The 22,228-nt window shown below is 39.1% G+C and overlaps 2 protein-coding genes across 2 annotated transcripts; one reads left to right on the top strand and one right to left on the bottom strand.

Annotated features, from left to right (window-relative positions):
* Window positions 1-1,760: 1,760 nt before the first annotated feature.
* Mau2 (Mau2 sister chromatid cohesion factor) lies at window positions 1,761-7,621 on the top strand. The gene is made up of 3 exons (XM_067779179.1): window positions 1,761-2,716; window positions 5,257-5,884; window positions 6,091-7,621. The coding sequence occupies exons 1-3, from the start codon at window positions 1,930-1,932 to the stop codon at window positions 6,545-6,547; spliced, it is 1,872 nt and encodes a 623-aa protein (XP_067635280.1). The 5' UTR covers window positions 1,761-1,929; the 3' UTR covers window positions 6,548-7,621.
* On the bottom strand, window positions 6,304-13,504 carry LOC137248296 (zinc finger protein ZFP2). The gene is made up of 4 exons (XM_067779172.1): window positions 13,269-13,504; window positions 12,163-13,209; window positions 10,572-10,989; window positions 6,304-9,176 (listed from the first exon to the last, which is right to left on the bottom strand). The coding sequence occupies exons 1-4, from the start codon at window positions 13,395-13,397 to the stop codon at window positions 8,452-8,454; spliced, it is 2,319 nt and encodes a 772-aa protein (XP_067635273.1). The 5' UTR covers window positions 13,398-13,504; the 3' UTR covers window positions 6,304-8,451.
* Between the last annotated feature and the right edge of the window lie 8,724 nt (window positions 13,505-22,228).

Raw genomic sequence — 22,228 nt, 5'->3', positions numbered from 1 at the left:
TCTGGCAGCAGCAGCACTGCGCGGCGCGGCCATGAGCGGCAATGTTGATCAAATAGGCAAAAAAGTGAAGCGCCGCTGCCGCTACATGTCGCACCGCTTAGTGTGTACGCACCTTTAGAAGTGAAATTTTTCCATGTTACACGTGTGGCGCTTTATATTTTGACTCTAATTTAAATAAATTTTGCTTTCCGTATGTTTCCGCATTGTTGCAGGCTACAAATCTTCTAGTATTCTTATTTCCGCGGAAATATATGCAACTATTTCATTTGTAAATACTACAAAATTTTATTAAACTATCAAATGCAACTCAGCTTGAAGTACTCTTAAGTACCAAAAATGCAACTCTAGACCTGAGATTTGCATCAGGTGAGAGAGGCTGTTTGTAGTTTTGACGTTTATCGCTTAGTTGACACACTTGTTTAGGTACACTATGTCTTAGCTCTGAGAACCACTCAAAAAGTCATGTGACTTGTTGCACCTGAATCAGCACACCAGTAATCTGGATTTAATTCGTTTGATTTGTCCGAATATACAACTGTACACCATGCCAGTTCGTTTTTATTTTCAGTTTTATTGGTATTCGACGAATTTTTTTTCATTGGACATTTTTTATCTTTTGCCCAATGGCCAATTCGACCACAAGAATTGCATTTCGTTCTCTTCTTCAATTCATCAACATTTGACTTTGGCTTGAAATCTTTTTTGGAGTCTTTGTGTTTATTGTGTTTAAACTTAGCAACAAATGCCGCATCTGATGAATCATTGTGTTCATTGTTCATTCGATTCAAATTATCCTCCTCTAATTGCAAAGATGCCATAAGCGTGTCAATTTTACGAGTTTGTTTTGTATTATACAAAACAGTTTCATAGTTGTGGAACTTTACAGGCAAACTGCTAATAATACGCACCATCTTCAATTTGTCGAACAGTTTTTCACCCTGTTGCTCAATCTCTGATGCTAATGGATTTGCTTTGGCTACGTACAAAGCGACAGTTTCATCATCCTTCATCTTGAGGGAAAAATATTCTTCATACAAAGTCATGGCACGAATTTCCGAATTTTTTTCGTACACACTTTCCAATTTGTCCATCATTTCTTTAGCGGTTTTGCATGTTAGAACAAGATTTGCGCGTTCTATATCCAGCGATTGAAAAATAGCATTCATGGCTTTACCTTCATTTCTTTCAAAAATATTCCTTTCATCCTCTGGTGCATTTTCTGCCGGTACTATCCCTTCTATATTCTAGGTTAAATTACGTTCTTTTAAGAAAGCCATTATCTGGAATTTCCATAATCGATAGTTTGAACCATTTAATACGTGGCCACTAAAATTGTTTTCATTTTTATTTCCATTCATTTTAACCGAACTTTAGTTGTTCTGCGACGACAAAGCAACTTTACATAAAACTTGTTGTTGTTGTGCCTGCTAGTCTGCGAACGAATATATGTACCTCATGCGACGATGTAACACAGCAATTATTTCCACATGCTCTATTTTATTAACGCTACAACGAGACTTCTTTTCTTTTTTCTAAATGTGGGGCAACTTTATACAGTACGACGACTTGACTCAGTTGTTTTATGGTATGGTTATGGCGTTAGCATTATGGTATGGCACCATTAATCGATTACATTGATTTCCATAAGGTAGGTTCGATCAGCTGCTTTATATGGTTACGTCACCATTAATTGGCCCTTAAATCCCTATCCGTATCTGGATCACGTTTCATTGGAACAAAACACGCGGATATTGTCATATGGGTATATCCTTTACGAACAAAGTGCTAAGTCCGTGCACTGATTTCACATCATTTGAAATATTTTTTATTTTATAAATACTAGCGATTTCGGTGCTTTTTAAAATTTATATACATTTCAAGAGTACAGTTTTGGCCAGCTCCAACGATTTTTTGTACTTATTCATTAATATGGCATCAACAAGCACAGCAACTGCACCGTCTCAGGACGCGTGTTATATTTCGTTACTTGGTTTAGCTGAGTACTTCCGCACATCAAAACCTCCAAATATTAAAAAATGTATTCAATGTTTACAAGCCCTGTTCACATTTCAACCCCCGACCAAAGTGGAAGCACGAACTCATCTACAAATGGGCCAAATACTAATGGCATACACGCTTAACACAGATCTAGCACGCAATCATTTGGAAACGGCATGGAAACTTTCTGAAACATTAGTACACTTCGATGATGTTAAATTTGACACTGCTTCATTATTGGCGCAACTTCATCTGCAATTAGATCAAAATTCTCAAGCTAAATCTATGCTTCGCCGAGCTGTTGAACTATCACAAAATAATGTCTTTTGGCATTGTAAATTATTGCTGCAATTGGCGCACGTACATGCATCGGATCGAGAGTATTCATTGGCATCCGAACTATTAGGTGTAGGTCTAGAGTCAGCTGAGGAAACTGGTGCCACTTATTTGAAAGTCTTGTTTTTATTATCACGCGCCATGATCTTAATGATTGAACGTAAAACGAATGATGTATTGGCTTTGTTGAATTCAGCTGGTGCAATTATTGATAATAATATAGTAAATGCTCATCAAAAAGAATACCTTAAAGTATTTTTCCTTGTGCTGCAAGTCTGCTATTACCTTGCATTGGGCCAAGTAAAAACGGTGAAGCCAAGTTTGAAGCAATTACAAATGTCCATACAAACTATAATGACACCAAATTGGCCATCAGATGAAGGTAAATATATATTTTAGTATGTATGTCTCCCTAAAGGCTTTGGGGAGTGTTATCGACGTTGATGGCCCTTTGCCGGATATAGATCCGGTACGCTCCAGTAACAAAGTCCTACAATCTCGGGAACCACATTAAACCTACAGACCATCCCTCCCTTCCCACCATCTGGTTCTATGAGGAGCTTGGGGTTGCCAAAGCCTCGTCTCTTAATGAAACAGGATTCGCCGCGGGTAGGTGAGGTTGACAATTGGGTTGGAGAAGCTATATATTGCGCTGCAAACCCCTTGAGAGGGTTGCGCTACACAGCTCCTTGAATCCCATATGTAGATGGTGGAGCATGAGCTCGCCGCGTTCAATAGGGACGACAACGCAAGAAGGGATTCGATAACACTCTCCAATACTTTTGCGATGGGTATATCGCTACAACACTCGTTTCCCAAGGTAGCCGGTTCTATGTACCGGAGCGACTCAAGGCTTTTACCGTCCAAGGGCTTTCAGTTCAGTGTAACCACATTAAATTTGTTGCGTACCTCCAACAAATTGTCATCCTCCCAGCAGATCCTTGCAGCGGGACTGCTCCATACTCTTCTTCTCCCGGAATGTATTGAACCAAATCCGGAGACAGAACCTGAACCCGGTCCGGAGAAGTGGCTTTGCTGCGTGTGACGGAAACGAGTCTTTTTAGAACGGTCACACTCTTGCCAGTGTGTCACGTGCAAAGGATGGTTGAATCGCAAGGGGTCAGGGCTAGATCCCAACATCCGTCGAACCTTTTATTTTTACAAATATTTTGTGGCGCCTTGTTGTTCACGCCCAAGAGCGTCTCGTAGCCTGTTGCTAAGCGCCCCCACTATCTTCTAGCAGCTTGGCTGATGAGCAAACCACAACAAGTACCCGAAAGCACGACCCTCGAATAAGATAAATGAACGCAAGCGGGTGAAATGCGAGGAGCATTTAAATTATTATAAACTCTCTTCAGGTCGAGGTAAGCATCTGACTGAAGAGGCCCTGCCTCTGAGGGGCTGAAGAGGTAATATCCGCAAGCATTATGACGAAATACGGCACCTGAAATCTCAGCCGTATGTAGAACACATAAAGTTAAATACCCTGAACTCGCATAAGAGGAAAGTAATCTCCCTAAGGAGACGCGCGTCGCTCTAGCTCAACTTCGATTTGGATACTGTAACAGGTTAAACTCTTACTTATTCAGAATCAGCCCCGACATTCATAATGTATGTCCTGCTTGCACCGTGTCCCTATATGACACCAATCATCTTTTCAGTTGTAATATGGAACCTACTCCTCTAACACCAATCTCCATATTCGATCTGGATACTGTAACAGGTTAAACTCTTACCAGTATTTTTTATTTTTTATTTTTATTTATTTATCAGTCTACAAATTAAACAATTATACAGACCAAATATACCGACACTTAAATCTCAGATGTAATACACGATATAACCAACATAAGCAGTCATCAATTTTAAAGTAATATTTAAACAGTATTGAATTAAACGCTTGACAATTTCAATTAAAAACTTAGAAGTAAGCAAAAGATAAAATGTTGTAAATGTGTTAAAATGTACTCATGAAGGAGCTAGTAAATAATAATTTATGAAATTGACAATAAAGCAAATTAATAGTTGATAAAATATATACAGAATAGAATTTATACAGAGTAAATTTGATTGCATACATATAAAAATAATGATCACAACGCAATTTTGCAAACAAGTTTCAAGTAACTGGTACTTCAAATTTGAAACAGAGGGTTGAACAGTATATCACGGTTTAGCGTTCTTTGCTTCATTTCGAATTACAAATTTAATGTAGTTAAAAGGTATTTTTTAATACCAAGAAATGAGTCGCAGACGTCTAAATTTTTACAGTGTTTATTAAAATTACGACATAAACAGTTATGTGGTTCGTGCATTTCATAATTCGACCTGCATGTAGCTACAATAATTGAATGAAAATGTCTAGATGGCCTAATAGGAACGTTAAACTTAATTTCACCAATCAAAAATGGACTATTTATTGACCCTCTTATTAATTTAACAATAAATAAGACACCAAGCATCTCCCTGAGGTTCTGCAATGTGGGCAGCTGTATTAGTTTTAACCGGCTGCAATAGGGGGGAAGATTTTTAGAAGGATCCCATGGTAAGTGTTTTAAAGCGAAAAGCAAAAATTGTTTCTGGACCGATTCCAGCTTGTCAGAATGAACCTGATAACGCAGATTCCAAATTATTAAAGCATATTCCAAAGTAGGTCTGACCAATGATGTATTCAGAATCAGCCCCGACATTCATGTATGTCCCGCTTGCACCGTGTCCCTACATGACACCAACCATCTTTTCAGTTGTAATATGGAACCTACTCCTCTAACACCAATCTCCATATGGGTCGCCCCTGTTGAAACCCTGTTGAAACTGCCTTTTCGGCGTATGTTTTATTGATTATTCCTAAATTAAGAAAGTCCCTGCTTGCTTTTTTATTTTAAACAAAAACCCAGTGATACTTCCATGTATATATTTCAGCGATATTCGGACAAAATGCGCTAGAAATGTTTGTGTGGTTACCAAAGGAGCAACTATATGTTTTAGTATATTTAGTTACCGTATCGCATTCAATGATGGCCGGCTATATGGATAAAGCACAAAAGTACACCGAAAAAGCGCTAACACAAATTGAAAAACTAAAACAACAAGATGACAAACCCATACTATCTGTCTTTAAAGTAATATTACTGGAACACATTGTCATGTGTCGCATGGTTATGGGCAATCGTATTTTGGCTATAACTGAAATTGCAGCGGCGCGGGATGTTTGTATGGCGTCACCTAATCGTACATTGCTTCGGCGACATTCAGCGCAATTACATTGTCTACTTGGATTATACTCGATGTCTACAAGCTTTTATGAGCATGCAGAAAGGCAATTTGTTGCTTGTGTAATGGAAACAACCGAACGAGATCTGAAATTATTTGCTAATTTAAATTTAGCCATTATTTTTTTACGCACCAAACGGGAACAAGACCTAAAACAAATTTTGGACACTGTCTCAACTGAAAATACACATACTCATAGCAGCCAAGCATTAATGGGTGGTTTTTACTATGTGCAGGGACTTCATGCGTTTCATAAAAGCAGCTTTCATGAGGCCAAGTAAGTTTTAAGAGACTTCAAAGAGATAAGTATAAATGAAAATATATCAGCACATCACAGTAAAACCTGCTTACTTCTTTCAACAAAGCTTTATAGGAAAATCTAAAATCACAATTGAGTAAAACTGCATTTTTTACCGTGGTAGCTGCTAAGAAATAAATATCCGTTTAAAAGTTTTGTGTAACATCTTCTTTTAAAATTTCTAGACGCTTCCTACGCGAAACATTGAAAATGGCCAATGCTGAAGATTTGAATAGGTTGACATCTTGTTCATTGGTTTTACTATCACATGTCTTTCTCAGTATTGGTAATTCGAAGGAGAGCATGAATATGGTAACGCCAGCCATGCAGTTAGCATCCAAAATACCTGATATTCATGTGCAATTGTGGGGTTCAGCCATTCTCAAAGATCTGCATCGTATGTCTAAAGATGTTCTCCATGAAAAGGAAGCTTTTGCCAATCATGTAAAATATTCGGAAAATTTGATTGCCGATCAGCGTAGATGCGTTCAAAGCATACACCATGCATTAATTAATTGGTATAATGCTGATCCACCCACCACTAATAGTACTGCGGCCGCCAGTATGACGAACAGCTTTAATGAAAGGCCTGGTGGTTTTGCTGGTGGACAAATGACGCTAGCGAAACAAATTATGACGTAAAGTTTGTACGTTGCACTCACACACATACTAAGAATGTGGACTAAAATTTTTTAATGAATCGCAATACAAGACATAATAACAAAAAAAAAATCTTAAAAGGAAAGCAGTTAGATCGATGCTAGTTTTAGTTTATATAATACATAAAATAATTTTATTGGCGTAAAATATTTGTATTAAATTGTATTAAGTCTAAAAATAAAGGAAATTGTCCTTTTTACATTATGTTTTAGTATATTGTTGTACCCTGCTGTACAAGATATTTTGCAGTTGTATTTTAGAAAGAGTTAGCAAGTTATTTCATATTATAGGATTTTACGGACGGTAATTGGACCTCAGGAAACACCAAAAAACTGTCATAATTTTATAGTTCAACGTAAATTTTCTAAAATCCAATTTCCTATTTTTCACTATTTCAAATCGGGTTTGAAATAGCTTGAATTCGATTTTAGAATTTAGAAATTGTCAAGGATGGGCTGGACTTAAGAAACGCTAAATTTATTTTTTCTGATTTTCTATAATAAAATTTATTTATTCCAAAATGACGTTTTCTATAATCCAGTTAACCCTTTCTAAACTGCAACTGGAAATCGAATGCTGAGTGGAATATCAACATATGCAGACAAATAAACGGTCTGGGTATAGGCAACCCAACATCAGCTGTACTAATAGAGGTGTTCATACATAGCTTATAGGAACAACGAATGATACATTTAACCGAAAATATACCAAGCAAATGAATTGGAGGACGGAATATATAGAAAACACACGGCGAACAACACCACAGATCATAATACCTCAAACCATCCACATCAGCACAAAATCAGCGCCACATCTCTACGCTCGCTCACGTTCACTAAGAGGTGTATGAACTATTTTAACGTACAGTTCAGTACAAGTTCTTCCGTAGAATGAAGGTAACATTACGCCGAACCAAAATTAACAATAAATGTCGTAAAATCGATTTCATTCAAAGATAAGCTCGGCTCGATAAAATAGATGAAGCGCTACAAGTTATTTAAATAAATCTTAAAATAACTATGGGTTGCAATTATTATTAACCTTTGTTAAATCTTATTAATTCTTATGAATAAGGGAGACAAGTTTTAAAAATGTACACTGCTCAAATTTTCAATGCCTTAATACGACGGTCGCCGTTGTGCTGGTGCTCGTATATTTCACAAAAGGGTCCTGGGGTTAAGACGCGGGAAAAATTTCAAAATATTTCAAAAAGCGTTTGGAGCCGGCATAAAACATGAAAGTCACATCCCTCCAACTTGTAGCAGAAATTAAAAAGTAGTATCGCGCCTTGTATCTTTTTTTTTTAATTTACGGTTAAGCGGAGCGGAAGATTTTTTTTATACCGCAGACAAACAGAATGTCAGGATTGGACAATTTCGAGCGACTTCTTTAAACTTATAAGGGCGCCTTGGCAACCACGTCAGCCTAGAAATCAAGAGCAGAACTATTAAGACTGTCAATAGGTAAAGTCCTCTCTCGCTCTCTGACGGTAGAAGATGGTGTTGCTCTTGAAGTACTCGAGAGAAAAGTTCACTGGAAGATCTTAAATCTTCTGTGATGACAACGGTGTATATCGAAGCAGGTTTAATGATAAGCTTTACTCACACGTGAGTACAAATGCAATGAGTAAATGCCAAAAGGCTAGAAAACCCCGCAAAAAAAAACTTCGGTAGACACATAATTCCCATACTAACAATAAGGAATCGATATTAGTTGAATGCGTAAACACCATTTTAGTATCTGAATGAGAGAGAGATTTTATAAGCAGAGTGTTCTCTTTGCTCTTTTTGATTTCTCAAACCAGTCCTCCACACCTTAGTTCTAGCTTAAGTTTAAGTCACTCAAAAATAATGTATTAGTACATATGTGAACTTATTTAATTTTTGTTAAACTCCTTCAATGGCTAATTGCATTAACTTTTCTTCACTAACGCCATCCTCGTCACACTCGACCGTAACAACAGTGGCCTTCTCTTCTTCCACGTCGTCGTCCACGTCCACTATTGTTATGTTGAAGTTACCTTCTTGGGCAATTTTGCGAATACGAGGTCCTTTGTCTTTTTTGTGTGTCTTCATATGCGCGCGTAATGTACCCAAATGTGTAAATTTTTCATCACAATAATAACACACCTGATTTTTTTCACCTGTGTGCGTGCGATGATGGATAATGCAATCTTGTCTCTGTACAAAAGCCTTACCACAATAACGACATTTGTACGGTTTTTCACCGGTATGAACACGTCTATGATTCTTTAACGCAAATGTCGATGTGAAACGTTTTGGGCATAAATCGCATGCGTACGGTCGCTCACCAGTATGTATACGCTTGTGCTTGACCAATGAACTGGATATTGTAAATGTAGCCGCACATTGATCACAACGATATGGGTGTTCGCCGGTATGTGTACGCCCATGTGAAACAAGTTCAGCTTTGGTGACAAAACTCCCATCACAATCAGGACATTTGAATTTTTTGTCTTTTGTATGACGAGCTATATGCTGTTTTAAATTGGTCTTTTGACTAAATCCTTTGTTGCATATATCACAAACAAATGGCTTTTCGCCACTATGTATACGCAAGTGATCCTTTAAAGTAGATAACATGGTAAAAACTGAAAGAGACAATAGTTTAAAATAGCAAAATTGCAATAATCAACATAGCATGCCTTAATATAATTGTTTTAAATTTTTAAGTAACTTCTTAGGCGTCAATACTTTTAGCTATATATTGGCAAATTCACCAAATCTTTTACTCGTCCGCCCCTCCGATCTTATTCTGTATAGAAGAACTTAAAGTATTTATGCAGCATATGTGGAGATGGCGTAGAAGGTTCAATTAGGTGATATGATATCGTACCAGAGATGTTCGGAATAGTACCTTAATGGTGCTTGTCTCCGAAACGTACCGGATCTCTATCCGGCAAAGGGCCATCAACATCAGTAGCACTCCCCATAATATTCAGGGAGTGTCTATCGCTACAAGAACAATGCGTAAAATATACTTTTTACATTTAACTTTTGGCGCTAAATTCAAGATCAGAAGGAAAGGATATTACTTGTGTAAGTAGTACGTTCTCTGAGTGTTGTATACTTGGTATAGAAAACGTGGTATATATTCTACGTTTACTACACTTCCTAGACTGGGACTTGCCCAGGACTTTCGGTGTGGTAGGCGGAGCACGCTACCACTACACGGCGCCGAAATTCAAGGAGTTGATAAGCGCAATTCAGAGCTTCCGCAACCCAATTGTCAACCTTATCTACGCGAGGCGAATCCTGTTACAAATATGAATGTATCATACACATATTTACCAGGGGAAGCGTTGGCGACCCAAAGTTGCTCAAGGAACTGGGGGTGGGAGGCAGGATGGCCTAGAAGGTTCAATGTGGTCACATAAAATTGTTCCCGAGATCGTCGGTACCTTAATGGTGCTTGTTACCGGAAGATAGCGGATCTATATCCGGCAAAGGACCATCAACATCGATAACACTCTCCAAAACCTTCGGGGAGTGTCTTTATTGCTACAACAACCACATTGCGCCGGCGGTATATGGGATAGTGCAACGAATAAAAATTCAAGGGCTTCGCTGGCTAGGTCATTTTATGCGAATGGAAGAAGACGCTCCGGTATTAAAAGTCAAGTCGATACCAGTATTTTATAATAGAGGTAGAGGGACGCCTCCACTAAGTTGCGATGGCAGATGGAGTAAGACTATTCAAATACATTTTAATCACACTAATAATGCATTTTCAAATGTATGTAAATCAAAGCAATCTTCATATGTTTAAAAAGACATCACCCTTGTCATATCCACAATGACCTTAATTTTCCTGTTAATTAAATACGTATATTTATCTTGTTAACTAGTTATCCTATTCCTATTTATAAAAAACCTTTTCTGTGTTACGTGAATACTAATAGTTGATAATTTCAAGCTTTCCAACTTTTCTTTTAATAAAGCATTTAAATAATACGATATCAGTAAATAATTTATGTGTTGCTTACCCTTCTTGCATACGGGACACTGATTGCGCAGGCTTCTTTTATGTATTTCAATCATATGTTGGGCAAGTCCATCAGTTGTTTCGAAACAAAGTTCACATTCTGTACATGCATGCTCTTGTAAATGGGTTCTTTTGTGCTCGTTCAGTAGTTCAGATGAGATGAAAACGCGATCACATTTGTTACACTTATAAATGGGTTTACCGCAGGCATCTTGTTTTATATGCCATGTAAGTGATCTAAGGACAGCAAATCCAGCACCACAACATTCACAAAAATGTATCAATTCGCGTGGACGAGTTTCCTGCACAATTGGTTGTGGTGTGTTGGACGAATTTGTATTTTTGGACACTGGCTCAGTAATATTAGAAATTATTGAGACTTTATTGACTTCATTGGCAGTAACTTCTGTATCGGTTGTCTAAATTAAAAGACGATTAAGTTATAAAGTTTTTCAATACTTCAAAACAGAATTGTGGAAATTTAGGGACTCTAAATTCAATTCGGTTACGTCCAAATTTTAGGTAAATGTTATGTTATGTTAGGTTGAACTGCCTAATTTATTATGTTCAGTGTTACCAAAAGTTTATTCAATAAAACCCAAGACCGCTTTCAAAAACGTAGGTCCTTGGTCCTAACAAAAAAAAAAAAAACTACCCTCTCGAGGTTTTTAGGACCTACCATGCTTTCTGTTTCTACATCGCTAAAGCGTGCACAGGACATGAAAACAATATATGCTAAACCATTTAATAACGAGCCCGCACTTCTTACAGTAAACTTTTTTTCAGTGACAAAGCTACCCTTGCCATTAGTAGGAAAATATCGTTATGTGTATCATGCATCATTACCGATTCCATGCGAGTCACAAAACTGCATATCTTTCCCTAAAATTGGATCAAACCCTCCTTAGTTTGGAGTTGGGATTTAATTGAAGGCCTTGGGGAGCGTTATCGATGTTGATGGTCCTTTTCCGAATGCAGACCGATAAGTTCCGGTACCAACCCCGACCATATCGGGAACGATTTGTTATGACCACATGCGACCTTCTAGGCCATCCCGACTTCCCACCCCCTAGATCCATGAGGAGTTCGGGGTCACCAGAGCCCCCGCTGTTAATGAAACAGGATTCGCCACGGATAGGTGAGGTTGTCAATGTGGTTTGCAGATGCTATATATTGCGCTGGCAACCTGAAAGGCTTGCGCTACACAACCCCTTGAATCTATTTGGTATTTTAGTCGCCTCTTACGACAGGCATAGCTACCGTGGGTAGCGTGGGGCTCTTCAACCCCTCGATCGAAAAAATTGCATCTACAAAATGGTATGTTGACAAGCTTAGAAGATTGTGAATAATTGGATGCAGAATCACAAGCAGTTATTATGGAACTCGATTTTGGAAAAACTAATGTAAAAGTTCTAAAAATTGCAGTTATACATCACTACGTGTCGGGCAACATGGACACAAATCATATGACAGTGCAACTACACATCAAGGCATACGACTGAGCGAACGGCGAAGGCAACATTTTATATACATAGGTTAAACAAAATAAAAAAAGATTGTTTTAGGTATCTGAAAAATTATGAGTTGCTTACCTTTTCGTCCTCCATACAAACATCTTCCTTTTTCGATGCCTTTTTGCCTTTTACATCTGCGATATGATATTTTGCTTCATGCCAAGCCAAACGTATTTTGCTAACAAAAGTCAAGCAACAAAAATTACATTTTAACTCCTGTTTTGTTGTGATTTGCCTTTCCAGTTTCGGGGTTTCTTTTTTCTCTACCTCGGCGTTTGCTTCTGTTATTATGGTGAAATTGTAATCCACTTTTGGTGATTCACTTTCATCTTCAGTTAGCAGCTCTGCCTCATCTTCATTTCCATCGTTATATGTAAAACGTGCATAATTGTCTTCATTTACATACTCAATATCTTCTCTTAATAGATCACCTTCATTCATGCTCTTGTGACCACTTGCGTGCTCATGACTCTCACTTTCATATTCCGTTGGCTCAGTCGTAAGCTTATAATGTGTAGTTGCACTTTCATCTGATTCATGTTCCTGTTGCACGACACGCAGTGATGTATAACTTACAATTTTTGGAAGTTTTAAATCAGTTGTTTTTGGATCAAGCTCCATAATTACTGCATTTGATTCTGCATCCAATTGTTCACAATCTTCTAAGCTTGTCATATCATTTTGTAGATGCAATTTTTTTGATGCAATGATTTCAATTAATTCTCCCAGTCTTTTTCCTTTTGATTTATCTGTTTCCAATTCTTCACACTTCTTAATTTTGTTTTGTTCAAATACAATGGGCGATGTTGATTTGTGTTCCATCATCGTACTGTTTATTGGGTTTGTCTGTGTGTGTTGAGTGCGGCGGATTTCCATTACTTCATTTGTTTGTGTACACACAGTTACCAGTTTATTGCTTTTGGATTGAGCTTGGACGCTTTTGTCACATTGTACCGCTTTAAACGTCACTGTAGGGTCACTTGGGTCTTCGGGAGGTGCATCCGGCAGCAGTTGACGCAATGTTTTGCAAGAGTTTTCACATTTTAACTTAAATGAATAGCACCGATTGATCTCGCTTATGCATGATAAACAAACTCTTTCGGGAAGCTGATCTTCCAAACGCGGCTACCACAATGGAAAAATATTACAGGTATCGGCTAATAAGTACAGAAATAGTTAAATACCTTGGACTTTGTAAAGGCTCCCAACATATCTGCAATACCTCCTTCGCTACTCCTGCTGTCATATATGGAAAGTAATGGGCCACTGAGACCTAAACAAGTGCGGCATATTTTCTCGATATCCACAGCCATTTATAAGAGCTCGATTACATATCTTGTAGACTTTATACGCAATAAATTACTCGGTTTTGCAATTTAAAACTAAAATTCTAGAAAAAGTTACTTTTTGCCTTACTGGAGTTTGCCTAGTGATAATACGATACTAGTAAATACAAGTAGGTATCGATACCAAGAAAATTAGCTATCAATTCTTTAGATCGAGTACTGAGTAGGTAATTTAAAAAAGAAGTTATATCGAAACACGATTATGATTTATGGAAATAATTTACGTTTTAACCATTATATATATATCTATCCTCTTTGATAATATTCCAAATATAAAATATTTCCACAAATTCTTAAATGGAGACGAATATTCCGAACATACGGGATGAACAAGATAACAAGCTCAATGAGTACATTTCGTTAAGGCATCTTCCTTATTTACTAATGACATTTTTACTAGTCGAGTTTTTGGTGCACTATTCCTTGGTGTCAGTACTTTACATAAAACCATCTATGTTCAGCCACATTAATAGATCAGTTAATAAATTCATCATTAAATTTAAAAATTATAATAAAGAATTACGCAGTTCAGTATTTATCGGGAATTTATAAACTGCTAGCTTCCTATTTTTACTACTAATATTTTTCGAAAAATCGCACAGAAACAATGCAGTTAACGGATGTAAAGGGCCAATTAATGGTAACTTATGCATGTGGAAATCACTGTAATCGATTAATGGTGCCATACCATAACGTTAACGCCATTACCATACCATAGCCAACCAATTGGTTTTTGGTTTTTCGCCATATCCATAACCTAAAAATATTTGAGTTGGAGAATTTATTAACTTTTTGTAATTTTATTTATTGTTTTGGATACGTTTTGACTAAGAGACTTAAACCCCTATTATGAATTTTCATACGATAAACGATAAAGGCTTGCTAGCGTACCGTAAAAAATCAGCTTTCATATTGCGATTTCCACAGGCCCGATATATGTACTTTTGTGAATGACAGCAGGTAGGTAGGTAGGTTGAACTGGCCGGTCCATGAGGACCTCACATAGACTGATTGAGTCCGGAGTGTTACCAGAAGTTTGTTTTAACGACCAAACTGAAAAACCCTATCAAAAACCAGGAGTTATGTTATAAAATAACTCCGTCCTCTTGGCAAATACTAGAAGCTTCCTAGGACTTAAGCCACTTGCTGCTTCTAGATCTGACAGCTGTATCACTCCTAATAGCTGGAGTCTTAGCCTGGCAAGTGCAGGGCACGAGCACAGAACGTGCTCGATCGATTCCTCCTCGAACCCGCACTTCCTACATCTGCTATCACTGACCAAGCCTAGTTTAAAGGCATGTGACGCCAGAAGGCAGTGTCCAGTCAGAATACCCGTCATGAGTCTACAGTCCTCTCTTTTTAATGATAGGAGCAACTGTGTTAGTCTAAGGTTGTAAGACCTACACATAATCTTCGACACTTTACAGCCCCGCGCTTGAACCCACGCCTTTCCCGCTTGGTCGATCATGTGCACCTCTCGCCTTCGCTTAATCTCGCCCAATCTAATTGGGACATCTACGGAGCAAGCTTCAAGGGATGCGCCCTTTTTAGCTAGTTCGTCCGCTTTTTCATTCCCATCTATTCCTATATGCCCTGGGACCCAATATAGATGTATGCTTCTCCCTGTCCTGATTCTCTCCAGAGACTGCTTACACTCTAACACGCATTTAGATGCTGTGCTATGCGAGATTATTGCCTTAATTGCTGCTTGACTGTCAATATAAAAGTTAACACGGTTGCAGCTTAAGCTATTCTCTTCCAGGGCTTCTACTGCTTTGGTTACGGCTAATATTTCCGCTTGGAAAACGCTACAGTAATCCGGCAGCCTGTAGGATCTGCTTATTTCCGGATCAGCGCAGTATACCGCAGACCCTACTCCTTCCACTACTTTGGAACCATCGGTGTACACATGTATCGCCTCGTCCGCCATTTGCGCACCCTTGCGCCAACCGTCCACCTCTATTGTGGCCTTAAGTTCTCCCTCGAAGCGCAGATAGGGAATCATGTAGACTACTAGACTGTGATTGATGACGCTATACTACTATGGCCATATGGTCGGCGCTCAAGCTGCCCCGAAGCACCGAGCCTGGTTGCGGTCGTTAACGCTTTGCTCTTTGCTACCAGGTGGGATGTGCAAAATGGCATACAGTGCAGCCGTCGGGGTTGTTTTCAGGGCTCCCGTAATGCTAAGCATCGATAGTCTGCGTACCCCCTCTAATTTTTTGAGGTATGTTGTTTTTTGTGTGGCTTTCCACCAAACAAGAACTCCATAGTATAGAATAGGGCTTAAAATCGCTGTAAAAACCCAATGAGAGAGGGTGGGGCGATATGCCCCACGTACACCCCAGCATTCTTTTACATGCATAGAGTGCCGTTGAGGCCTTCTTGACCCTCTCCTCCACGTTGAGCTTCCATGACAGCTTACTGTCTAGGATGATTCCTAAATATTTTGTGCAAGGTTTTTCCTGTAAGGTCACCCCTCCTAACTTAGGCCTGGTCCAATTTGGGACCTTGTACCTCTTTGTAAACAAGACCATATCCGTCTTCTCCGCATTGACTTTCAACCCGACATTAGATGCCCAGGTATGAATATCGCGAAGCGCCCGATCCATCAAAGAACTAATCGTTGGAAGGCACTTTCTACTTATGACAATTGCAACGTCATCTGCGTAAGCCGTAAGTTTTATAGGTCCCTCATCGAATTGCCTGAGCAGTTGGTTGATGACCAGCGTCCACAGCAGAAGTGATAGCACTCCTCCCTGCGGCGTGCCCCTGTCCACTGATTTCGTGGCCTCGTACAATCCCCATTGTGATGTAATCTTTCTGCAATTTAACATGCAGCCGATCCATATAATTAAGGCAGAATGTACTTTAATGTAATTAAGACCATCCATAATCGCCCATTTTGCAACATTATTGAAAGCCCCGGCAATGTCCAAGAAGACTCCTAGAGCATACTCCTTATATTCCAGGGATTTCTCTATGCTTATTACCACCCTATGCAATGCGGTGTCTACCGACTTGCCTTTGGCGTACGCATGCTGTGTTGTGGAGAGCAGCTTTTCATCCACGTTGGACTTTATGTACACATCAATCAGCCTCTCAAAGGTTTTGAGCAGAAATGATGTTAAGCTAATGGGTCTATAGTCTTTGGAATACATGTGACCGATCTTCTCCGCCTTTGGTAGAAAAGCTACACGAGCAGTTCTCCAAGAGTGCGGTACATGATTCAGTCGTATGGACCCATCGAATATTATTTTAAGCCATTCCAGGACCGCCCTACTTGAGACTTGTAGCATGGCCGGGAATATACCATCTGGGCCCGGCGATTTAAACTTAGAAAACGTCTTCACTGCCCACTCGATCTTGGTATCGGTCACCAAGCCTGGAACTATTAGCTCCGTGATCGAAGTGTGAGTGATGTCTGCTGGCTCCTCTAAACCGTCTCCCGATGGGAAATGTGTATCGAGAAGCACCTCAAGGGATTCCTCACTATTACGTGACCATTCCCCGTTCTCTTTCCTTATTAGTCCCTGGACTATGTTTCCCTTTGCTAGGACTTTTTTCAACCGTGCTGTTTCGCTGGAGCACTCTATTTCCGTACAGAAACTTTTCCATGAGTTTCTCTTCGCCCTGGTAATTTCGCGCTTGTAGATCCTCAGTAGATCCCTGTACTCGTCCCGACACGCTTCGCTTTCTGCGGTCTTTGCGAGCTTAAACATTTCTTTTACCTGTCTTCTTAGAATACTCAGCTCATTGCTCCACCATGGCGGCTTTGCTTTTCCTCTGAATCTTCTTAGAGGGCAAGCTTTGTTATACGCAATCATAAGCGTCCTTGTTAGGAATTCATTTGACTCCTCCAGTTCCTCTAAATTAGCAACCTCTTTGGGTTGTCCCAGTTTTGTTTCTACATGTTTCTGGAATTTAGTCCAGTTCGTTGACCTGGGGTTTCTAAAGGTTCCTCCCTTCTCTACCCTCTTTAGGGGGATGTTGAAGCTGATATACGCATGGTCGGAGAAGAATGGTCTATCAAGAACCATCCAATCATACCTTGATATATCACGCTCGGAGCTCAATGTAATATCCAGAACATTTCTGGATGTTGGACCAATGTATGTAGGGACATTTCCCCTGTGGGCTATCTGCAAATTGGTTTGCAGGATGTAACAAAACAGAGATTCGCCTCTCTCGTTCGTATCTGCTCTTCCCCACGCATTGTGGTGCGCATTTGAATCTGCGCCTATGACCAACCGCCCTTTGCGCCCTTCCTCCTGTACTAGCCTTTTGCACTCCATCGGTGGGACCTCTGCAGCATGGGCCATGTAGCAGGACGCCAGGATAAATGCCTGCTTATTCTTGAATGACAGCAGATTTTTGTTTACAAATTATTGTAAATCTCTACGAAAAAGGTAGCAAAACAAAACGCAAATACTCAAAATTCAATTGTCTTGTACGTAAAAGTGGCAAAAGTTTTTAAAAGCTGTAATAATAAAATATTTTCTGCAAACTATGTTGCCTTTTATATAAACTCAACTGAACAAATTGACGAAACACGCATAAAGGCCATAGAAAGAAGAAAATTGAGAGATGCCTCCATTCTTCTTAAAATGAACTCTACACTGTAAGTTCTTGACATACTAGAATTAAAAAAGTTGATTTCAGAGTATGTCTCAACAGAAGTAGAAGGCAGTTTGCGCGCCCGTAAAAATAGGTCATCCATCCCAAATATTTTGAAGGTTTGTGCCACTTTATGGTTTCTTGCTATGGTGTTGCAACAGAGTGTTGGGAATGAGGCTTTAGTTAGATTTGTATTTGTATTTTATTAAATTTTTCCTAACAACATTTTGACAAAATTATTTTATAGTACTAGTCAGAACAGTGACAGAACAAAGGCGAAAATTCAAAAATATTTCAATAACTTAGATAAACAATAGACAATTTGTAAACTAAGACATAATGGTTACAATAAATTTTATAGAGCTTAGCCTAGGGACGCAGAAGAGGAATAAGAATAAAGGGGAATTTGCAAAGCTAGGTAATACAGTAATAATATTAGGTTCTATCCTTAGAGAAAATAGGAGGTGGCAAGAAAAACGGATAGTAGATCAGTAAAGAGGGTCAGTTGAGGAAGGAGAGGTGAGTCAATTATAGAACAAGATTAATTCTTTTTTGAAATGCAGTGCATTACTTATTTGTCTTATTCTGGCTGGAAGGAAGTTCCAAAGACGGATCGAAGTAACGAAGAATTGTCGTTCAGAAAATAGCATACGGTATTTAACATGTGCAAGAACCATTGTCCTCGTAGAATGAAGAAATTGAAGCCTTCGATATAGGTAATAAGGCTCCTTCGTGTCTTATGTAAGGTAATAAGTTTTCTAAACTTTAAAGGTTGTCAAAAGAAATAGCAACTTTGCAGAATAACAGTAAACGTGATCAAGTCTATTCAGCCCGTAAACGTATCTAGCAATGTTATTGTAGGAAACATTAAGCTTCTTTTTACTCACAGCGTCACAGTTATAAAAAATCTCACAGCCGTAGAGGAGCATAGGTATTAAGTACGCTTTGGATAAAAGTAGTCGAATATGTAGCGGAGTGGAATACTGTGTCAACCACAGTGTACGGAGCATACCGTACACTTTTCCTACGGTACTAAAGATATGGTCTCTCCAGGTCAATGTTTTGTTAAAAACTATGCCAAGATTTCTTGCCGTGTCAATATATTCTATAACAGAATTTTCAAACATAATATTGTCTAAGTCATTTGTAGCTAGCCGCTTTCTACGGATAACAATGCACTTCGACTTTCTAGGATTTAGACGTAAACCGTTCATGGAAGCCCATACACCTATTTGACTAAGGTCATGATTCAAGTTACTTATACATAAACTCATACAATCGACAGGACAGCACGTATACAATTGAACATCGTCAGCATAGATGTGGACGTCACAATACTTAAGAACACGAAGTAGGTCATTAATGTACAATACAAACAAGGATTTACTCTTGGAGTACACCTCGCGAAACGTCTAACAAGTTTGACTTTATATTATCTACACATACTGCCTACGTTCTGCCGTCTAGATAAGATCTGATTAGGTTGGTTGCATGACTGGAAAAATTAAACATGTTTTCCACCTTTTTACATAGTAGGGTATGGCCAACAGAGTAAAAGGCTTTGGAGTGGTCAAGAAGGGTTAGGAAAGCCGTAAAGTTATCATCTATGCGCTCCCGTATATCTTCTACCACAGAAATAAGTGCCGTAGTACAGCTTCTTTTTGGTCTGAAACCGGACTGATGGTCCGTTAAAAGTTCATTTACATGCACATATGTGGCGATCTGCCCATGTAGGATGTGCTCAACGACCTTCGAAAGAAAAGGTAGTATGGCTATCGGCCTGTAATCTTTGTTTTGTTTTGGAATAGGGATAACTTTAACAGCTTTCCAACATTTTGGAAAGACAGGGGTGGTTAGGATAGAGTTTATTAAATAGGTTATATGGGGCAGGATTACGGGTGGAATAATTTTCACAAATTTTGCACAAATTCCGTCTAAACCTATAGCGGTGGACTTCACAGAAAGTATGGCTTTCACAACATCACAGTCATCGACACGAACAAACTCGAGGGGACTTGCATCAACAATTACACGATCACAGTAGTTGTCAATACATACATTAGCAACCGAGGGATGTAACTTTAAAAAACTATCTGCTTTGGATTTGCCAATTCCAATTTTCTTGATCCTATTCCAAGTTTCTTTTGAATTTAAAGCGGTGCTGAACTTATTTTCGTAGAAATGTACTTTATCCGATCTTATGGCTTTATTGGCAGTGAGTCGTGCAGCTTTGAAGCGCATGTGCATTTCCACAGTTCTGCATCTTTTCCACCGAGAATAAGCTAGATTACGCAAGTGAATTAGATGCTTAATACTGGCGTCAAACCATAGATTGCTATTATGTTTCGTCACCTTAAGTTATGTAGGAACGTGCTCGTCGAAGAGCTTATTTATGCTGTCTTGAAGGAATTTAGTTTGCCCATCCACCGATGCCATTGTTCGAATCATTCTCCAGTCGACAGACTCCACTGCTTCAGCAAGTGCACTATAATTTATACTTTTAAAGTCACGATATGTGAACGAGCTCGGTGTAAACAACGTTTCAAAGTTGTAAGTAATGAATAGGAGGTCGTGTTTAGAAAAATTGGGAGCAGACAGCTGATCGTAAAGAAGTACTTTCTCTGAGTCGTTTTCAAAGAAGAGGTCTAGCAGCGAGGAACTAGTGTTGGTAAAATGTGTTGGTATGGTAATGTTAGCAGAGAAGAGTCCCAGAGATTCCATACTTAGCTTAAGACTTGAATCTACGAGTAGGTTGCTGTTGAAGTCACCAGCTAGGACTATATTTTCGTAATTTAAGAGTAGAGGTTGCAGAAAATCAGTAAAGTCAGCAAAATTTACTTGGCGATAAGTCTGTATGCACAGCCGACAAGGAGCTTATCACCTTTTGCTGAAAAAACATCAACGAACACAAATTCTACAGAATCACCGGTACAAGAACTACAACGTAATTTACAGGACAAACTACTTTTAATATATATAGCGACACCACCACCATGACCACTTCTGTCAGCTCTTAAAAGTCGATAGCCATTTAGTTTCACTATCTCATCGTTATGGCCTGAAGAAAACCACGTCTCGGAGATGCAGAAAAATTATCTATATCGGAGGCCTCGCAAAGATATCTTAACTCATCAAGTTTTCCATAGAGTCTTTGCGCGTTGATGTGTATGATATTTATACCTTTAGCACGCCTGCTAATTATGCGCAGCAACGTTCGAGAACAGTCTTTGAAACTTGGGGACTTATAATAATTTAGCACCAGAGATATAAAAAGGTTTGGAAATAAGCTTTGCACTGCTTTTGGTTAAATGCAATTTGCTATGGCATATGAAGACGAAAGAGGAAAAGAGACAGAAAGGAAAGAAATAACTTATACGTAATATACTTATTACACTAAATACGTGGAACAATTTACGAGCACTCTTAAAGCCCGTTCTGTGCATTAGTAGATCAATTAATGGATTCGTCTCGAAAGGAGATACCATCATCTGGGCTTGAATTCTCAAGGTCCTTGAGTGACTCCAAGCTAGGGATTTTTTCGGGGTTATCGTTGGCTTTACGCTTTATGTGAACTATGCCCCTCATTGTGCAGACAGCGGCTACTTTTTTCCTTCTTTTAAGGCGGATCGCTGCCTTAAATATTTCATAATTCCGTTTCGTCAGCGTAAAACGGAGTTTCGGAATTTATGCCCACATCTACTAGACGGAGCCCTCGTTTACTTTTATTTTCATGGTCCGGACGCCTGAAGCTCGAAATTGTTTTTAGGAGGGTATTTCTATCGGATGGAGACTTGAACCTTATGACGATGGTTGGATCAGTGACATTGTCGCGTAATTTCCGGGACCGAAAGATGCTGTTTATGGGGGGTGGATGCAAGTTCAATGTGAAACACAAATGGCGGAAAATGCTTTGGAGATTTTCCCCTTCCTCAGCTGGGATACCAAGAACCCGGACTTCGCAAGCAGCTACTTGGTTTTCTCTTTGGCTCTCTTGTGTGGACAGCTTTACCTTTATGGCGGATATTTCATCCTCCAGATGCCCAATGCGCACGAGTGCTGTCTCCAGACGAGAAACTTCTTTCTCGAGATGTCCTAAACGATCAAATACAGCGTTCAGACGAGATACTTTATCGTTCAGCTCATTTAAATCCTGCTTTAAGCCCACAAATTTGTCCTCTAAC

The sequence above is a fragment of the Eurosta solidaginis genome, chromosome 1, assembly GCF_040869045.1.
Source record: "Eurosta solidaginis isolate ZX-2024a chromosome 1, ASM4086904v1, whole genome shotgun sequence".
NCBI classification, from domain to species: domain Eukaryota; kingdom Metazoa; phylum Arthropoda; class Insecta; order Diptera; family Tephritidae; genus Eurosta; species Eurosta solidaginis.
The sequence above is the reverse complement of the archived record's forward strand: the minus strand, read 5'-3'. Positions and strand labels throughout refer to the sequence as shown.